This window comes from Halyomorpha halys, unplaced genomic scaffold (genome assembly GCF_000696795.3).
Source record: "Halyomorpha halys isolate HHAL.00 unplaced genomic scaffold, Hhal_1.1 Scaffold91.1, whole genome shotgun sequence".
NCBI classification, from domain to species: Eukaryota; Metazoa; Arthropoda; class Insecta; order Hemiptera; family Pentatomidae; genus Halyomorpha; species Halyomorpha halys.
The window spans coordinates 1,717,268-1,723,875 of NW_027110755.1; the positions used below are offsets into that span (position 1 = coordinate 1,717,268).

The 6,608-nt window shown below is 30.7% G+C and overlaps 2 protein-coding genes across 4 annotated transcripts in view; one reads left to right on the forward strand and one right to left on the reverse strand.

Annotated features, from left to right (window-relative positions):
* The window catches only part of Piezo (piezo type mechanosensitive ion channel component), a 171,175-nt gene extending 166,961 nt beyond the window's left edge, over nt 1–4,214 (reverse strand). For 2 of the 3 annotated variants that reach the window (XM_067048891.1, XM_067048892.1), the window contains exons 1-2: nt 3,936–4,213; nt 3,653–3,731 (exon numbers count right to left, since the gene is read on the reverse strand). In XM_067048891.1, the coding sequence (XP_066904992.1) occupies nt 3,653–3,716 (64 nt within the window). In that variant the 5' untranslated portion in view covers nt 3,717–3,731; nt 3,936–4,213. Of the gene's footprint in view, nt 1–3,652; nt 3,732–3,935 lie in introns of all 3 variants that reach the window. The other variant, XM_014414973.2, reaches the window with a different exon arrangement.
* Nucleotides 4,215–4,353: 139 nt separating this feature from the next.
* LOC106677235 (uncharacterized) overlaps nt 4,354–6,608 on the forward strand; it is a 25,609-nt gene continuing 23,354 nt past the window's right edge. Inside the window, exons 1-3 of the mRNA XM_014415029.3 lie at nt 4,354–4,510; nt 4,639–4,904; nt 5,169–5,519. Coding sequence (XP_014270515.1) covers nt 4,408–4,510; nt 4,639–4,904; nt 5,169–5,519 — 720 coding nt within the window. The 5' untranslated portion in view covers nt 4,354–4,407. The remainder of the gene's footprint in view (nt 4,511–4,638; nt 4,905–5,168; nt 5,520–6,608) is intronic.

The following is a 6,608-nucleotide window of genomic DNA, read 5'->3' on the forward strand; positions in this document are numbered from 1 at the left end:
TATATATAAACTAGTTGTAATGTTCGTGTTATGGTTTGTAAAACTATTTAAATCAAAATATGGAATCAAACATTAATAAAACTATCTTTGAGATTCATTCCTATCACACATTGAAATTCTAAACTAAATGTACAACAAGAGATTAGTAAAATTGTAGTACTACAAAATCATCGAAAAAGTAACTAGGCAAAATTAAAGCAATTTTTTTTTCAAAAAGTATCCCGGAATGTTAGGAAAAAACTTCGAGAATTTCTTCATATAATTTCAAATATTTAGAAAAAAAAAACAATCCTGAAGACGTTTAAATCGCACTTAATCAAATATTAAGTTTGGAGAATGTATCAAAAGGGGGGTAAATGAAGTGTCAAAATTTAGATCATTTGATGCCGTTACATTCTTATATACACATAAAAAAAAGTTGTTTTTTTTTATAAATGAACGTGTTCCAATGATATTATCGTTAAAAAGGATTCCTTCCTGTACAGTGATACCTCTTTGGGCAATCAAAATTTTAGTAGGATTATCTAAAATAATCGCAATCTGTTCAATACGTCAAACAAAATCTCTTTTTTTTCATGTTACAAGAGGTTTTTCTATAAAGCATTCCAGCTTTAGATATAACTTCCCATCTACCAATGTACCTACGGCCAACGTCGTAAACGCAAAGAAATAATATATGTTCGTGAAGATTCAACAGTCGCTTTAAATATTATTCCGCTACACTTTATCATAAAATTTAATTTGTGTCATATAATTTTAGTTGCAGAAAATTGCTGAACACAGACATTTGTGCCATTCGTTGCATCGGATTTCCCTACGCTATGACAATGTCTTGGAATCTCATGTGACAGAAACATTTTGTGCGACGGAATATAAGCATTAAAATAAACAATCCATTTTAATTAATTACTAACATTTTGAAGCAAAAGGAAGGTTAAAATCGTAAATATCAAATAGAAGACCTGGCGTTAATTTCATAAAATATAAACAAGAAAGACATTGGTTATCATAACAAAATGAAATTTCCCTAAAAATAAAACGAAAAAAGTAACTATTTCATAAATATGCATGAACCTTAGTTTCCATTGTAATATTTTATTCAAATATCCGTTACGTCAATAGGTGGGACGCGTATATAAACTCATTGCGAACAAACATTGTCTCAAACATGTCACCGCTTAATTAAAATTAGTGCAAAAGTACAGCTTGAAAATAAAAATTCCTGTAAGTGCTGATAAAAATAGATTTTCGTTAACTTACAAATGTGTAGCTAATACTAGCAACGAAGCAAAATAATGTAAACAATACTAATAACCTTTAAATAAGTCCGGATGACAAGTTTGTAGTGGCTACACTCGTTTAGTTGGTAGTTCATCCTCAGTTACAACTCTTAGTAATATTGTCTAAAAGATATGACCGTTTTAGGTTGTATCTAATCATACTAAATCTTTGGATCATACTAATCATACTAGAGGTTTGGATGCACCAAATAAATATCTATTCATTAAGAATGGTTAAATATTTTTTGTTAATTTCGAAATCAGCAGATCATGTCCTGTTACTAGCCGAAAACAAGCCACTCTCTCAGCTCTGCTAAGATTGCCGGGAATTCGTTTATCCTTATGCAGTACGCTCTCCCACTTCTTTCCTTCCGCTTGAACTTTGTGTCTAGCACTTGTTCTGTCCTTACAATAAGAGCTTATAAGTGATTTTACTGTTCTGTAGGAAAGTGGTAGTAAAAAAAAAACTAGAGATACCTTTTATTTAAAAAGAAACAGTCCTGAATCGCATGTCCTTTGGAAATTATTAATTGAAGGGCCAAGGTTTAGTATAACAAAAAAAAAATTAAACACAACTTCTATAAATTAATTTTCCTTGATTTGATGAGAGCTAATAATAATTGTAAAATCGATTTCTTCAATTAAATTGCATTTCTTGTGGGGTAACTTATTCATCATGTGTCTCAACTCGCTTTTTACATTCCTTTATGTGTAAAAAGAATGTTGTTAAGGACACGTAATTGAAAAATATAATTCAAATAAAAGAAGGAAAAAACTTATTTATCACCGCATAGTTCTTTACCTAAAAAAAAGAAAAAAAAAAAAACTCTCATAAAAACGTTTTATAATAACTTAGAAGTATTATGTTTTACAAACAAAGTTTCAATTATATTTTGTTTTTGAAATATTTTTCGAAAAATATTTGTTAACGGTAGCCATTGGTGGGTTTAAAATTTTATAACCAAAACAATATCAACTCTAGGCGCAGGGCACACTGTATTCCATACTTCGGTTACGTGATTAATCTGACCCTGGTTAGAAAACTAGGCAAATTTGATCAAAATCATCTGAGACGTTTTGTGTACGGAAAAACAAGTTTTTTATGTCCTCGGGGCAGCACGAAATTTTATGGAAATTCACACCCACTTTTCTGGTATCGTTCTGCCAAAAACTACGCTGAAACCAATACTGATATTAAGCTTATTCGATCAATATGAACAATTGGGAAAAAAATTATTTTTGTTTTTTTATTTTTATAAATGCATCAAATAACCCGTAATCCCACAAAAACGCTTTCTAGGGTTATGGATCGGATACAAAAATACACTTTCATCCCTCTCTGATGATATTCCATATAGTGTGCTAAGTAGCGATTCACAATCTGTAGAAGTCTGTGGATCTCAAAGCCGGAAATTATACCATGTGTGGGCACAACCATACCTCCGATCTAGGACAAAGAGGTGTCCTCCTTGGAAAATTGGGTTGATTACTAGCGCATTCTGAGGTAATAACGAGAATTTTTCACAACATATGGGTGCCCAAGGCTCTCGCAGACCACCGGCTGGAAACTAATAGCCTGATGTCAATTATTTTGGGGATAATACTACAAACATTATGGTCATTAATATCAACTGGCGTTGAGATCTGAGGGGCGCACGCCCGCATATATATATTAGTAATTCTATTTAATTAAAATATTTCAAGAAAATAATTAACGGCTTAAGACTGGGACTCATTTTTCATTATTTTCTAAATAAATATATTAAAAACATTGATAATTATGGCACTTATTTTTTGAAAAACATCTGAAGAGAGAACATCAAAGTTTCAATGCTAATAGCGACGCAAGGTAGGAACTAATTGAGTGGAAGACAATATCCGTTTTTCATTTTCAATAATAAATCACCACTTTGTTCATTATTTAATACACTTCCTAAAATTTTTACGCTGGTCTAGTAAAATTTCATTTTTGGCACTTCACCCAACGTCATCCCTTAATGCATTAAAATGTATCGCTGCACTAAAGCCAAAATGAAAAGATTTTTCATAACATATTAAATAGAATAACTGTGTGGGTAATATCTACCAATATAATTCATATCAGAATGCTGGGAAAAGCCATACTATTTTCGAAAATTATACCAATCCCGGCATTAACATACTGACATTGCAAAAAATTGTGAAAACGTTAGAAAAGAAAGTTTAAAGAAACTTTTCAAAAAAAATCTACAGAAGGATGCTATTTAAAACTTAAATTATATTGGGAGAGAACTCTAATAAAACATTCTAAATTACCATGAAATACTTAATAATAAAAGTTTAATAATAATGCCAATAAAATTCGCATTTTAAGCATAAATTATTTGACTCACCTGCTACTAGTGCCAGAGGAAGAATCACTCTTTGAAGGCAAAGGGATACGAACCATCTAGTCATATTTTCAAGACTTTCCTAAAATAAGGAAAGCTCTTTTTAGATGAATTTCATCAGAAAATAACACTAAAATATGTCAAAATAATAACGCTCAGTTAGTCCTATCATAACAAACTAGTTACCGGTATTAGGACGGGACTACTGATAAGAATGATAACCGAGAAACAACTTAACTGTTATGATTTACTTCAAAAGAATTCTGAAAAGAGGCAGTTCAATTACCTTACATCAGCTTATTAAAACCAGACTTCTTTCACTCGTGCAAAGCATGAAGGATGTTTTACATGTTAATTAAAAATTATTCAATCTTCCACACCACACAAATATATGTATCATAATGAACACAGGAACGATTTAAAATTCTGACACTTAACACAATTCATTTCAGAATGAGCTGAAAACTTGACTAAAATAAATTACAACTCTCATCAAAAGAACTGTTGTTCTTAAACTTCGACAAAACACTAATGTCAAAGACGGTTGGTAAAAGAATGACCGCCTGAAATGGCAGCTGGTTTTGGTAGTGGGGGTCATTCGAAAAGAGTAAATCGATAGGTAATCATATATCGAACTTGATCGATCAAAGAATGTTTAATAATTGGTAATTCAAGTTACTCTGTCTAATTATTCTTCGTTACTTTTTTTCACTTTATAATGCGTTTAGTTTGTTATACTAATTACATTTTATTACTAAATGAATATCATTAGAGTAAACAAAATTGGCATTCTCCGACCCAAAACTTATTCCATCGATGTTTTTCGTAAAATGGCGGCATCCACTGAACATTTAACAGCACGTGAGTTATCTTCTTAGTTAAATTCGCTTAAATAAATATTTATCTCTGTATTATGTATGTCTGTTATGTTATTTTTTAATGTTTATTCCGTAGTTGCTTAATTTTACATTTTGTTCAATGGGTTGTAGAACTGCAAAATAAGTGCAAGGATGAAAATATTCCTCTTCATGAAAGATTGGATGTTGCTCAGAAAGCGTTTTGTTCACCTACGTTACCAATATTACAAAAAGAAGAACAAGTATTGTCATGGATTCTTGAAGTTCTGCAAGATGAAAACATTAAAACAGTGGAAAAGAGAGCCTGTTATGACTCCTTGCTTTACTGCTTTAAAAGTAACAGGATGAAGAGTTTCAATGGAAATATTAGGTCTAGCTTAATAACAAAAATACAACTGGTAAAGACCTAGTTAAAAGTTTAAATGATAGTGAAACTGACTACTAGTTGTTAATTTCAGTGTACGCTTTATCTAACTTGTTACCTTGTTATTGTATAATTTTCATCTATGATCTTGTCATCTTGTAGATTGATGAATTTGATTTATTTTGAACCTTCCTTTTGTTTAATTCAGAACAAAATTGTTTTATCTTAAATCTCTATTATTCATTTATTAATGACTCATGAATTTGTCAATTGTTCTAACTGTTGTTTTATTTTTTAGAACCTAAAATATGTTAAAGACTACCCTGAAGATCTGAAGAGTGTAATTAGAAAGTGTTGTGTTGAAGTAGTCAATACTCCTTATTTTCAGAGACTATTTATGTGTGATGTGAATAGTATCTGCAAAATAACAGGTTACTATTTATCATCAATCACTAGTGAGGAAGCTGCTCAAGATTTCGTCTACATGATTGATCAATTCCTTTACATTAATAAAATGTGTTTACTAAAAGGAGAGTTTCGCTGTTGTTTTATTAAAGATGTTTTGACGCCATTATGTTTAGCTCTTGTGCATTCGCCTAAGGAACAAAAGGCATCTTTTGAACAAAAATCCTCATGTCTTCTGAGAGAGGTATCTTGTTAAATATCTATTAATTCTTTTAGTAAGCTATGATGTAGTATTATGTGTGAGGTCTTTTTATACATCTTTAAATAGTTAAAATATGGTTCTAGTTAAATGAAAATGTTTTGAGATCCTATTGAATGTGCACATTTAAATTTCTGTTGAATCCTAAATTATGTATATATTTTAAATAATATTATAATGGCATCATCTATTACTTTTATCTTTCTCCCTAACATCTAAACCATTTTCAATGATACATTAAGATATATTATATTAGATCTTTAGGGCTTAGTTAAAGCTATGATGAATCTGTTATAAAAAAAAAAACCTGGGTGTGGGATATGGCCATTTAGGGTATTATCTATTAAATAACACTGAATTAATTCGAAATGTTCATAAAATCTTCAATATTATTTTATTGACCTGTAAATTAACTATATGATTATTGTTGGGTTTTGGTGGATTCTTTGCTCAGCTTCTAAAAATGGGATTGTCTTCACTTATGTTTATTGTCTGTAATACCAGAGCTTCTTTTCCCAATCTGTGAGTTCTGGTTATCAGGGGTAGATCAATTTTTGGAATTTCTATTAACACATTATGTGTGGGAGCGGGTATTGGTACTTTTTTGCGAATTGCCATTTATAACCAGGGACAGGTACTACTACCCTTTTCGTGGATTGCCATTTAAACGTGGGACAGGTATTAGTACCCATTTAAAATCACCACTTTTAGGTGACACAATGTCTCCCCTATGCAAAATAGTAGCATATGCTATGTTGCCCTCACGAAAAGTGTTAAATGGAAATGAAACATATGAAGCTTTGTGGGGCCAAAAGATCTAATTGCCAATTTTTTTTTATTTGGGAGAGGGGATTAAAATAAACTGTTTCACTTTGACAATTACATTACTTAACACTAATCATACCAAGACTTAATATATACCTATTTCTACCATAGCGGGTCAAATGACCCGACTTTATGTTTCATGCTTGAATGTATGAAATATGGATGTTAGGAAGGAAATAAAAATATAAATTAAATGTATTATAATTAAACAAAATAGTATGTTGAGCATTTCTATTACAAAAGCAAAAA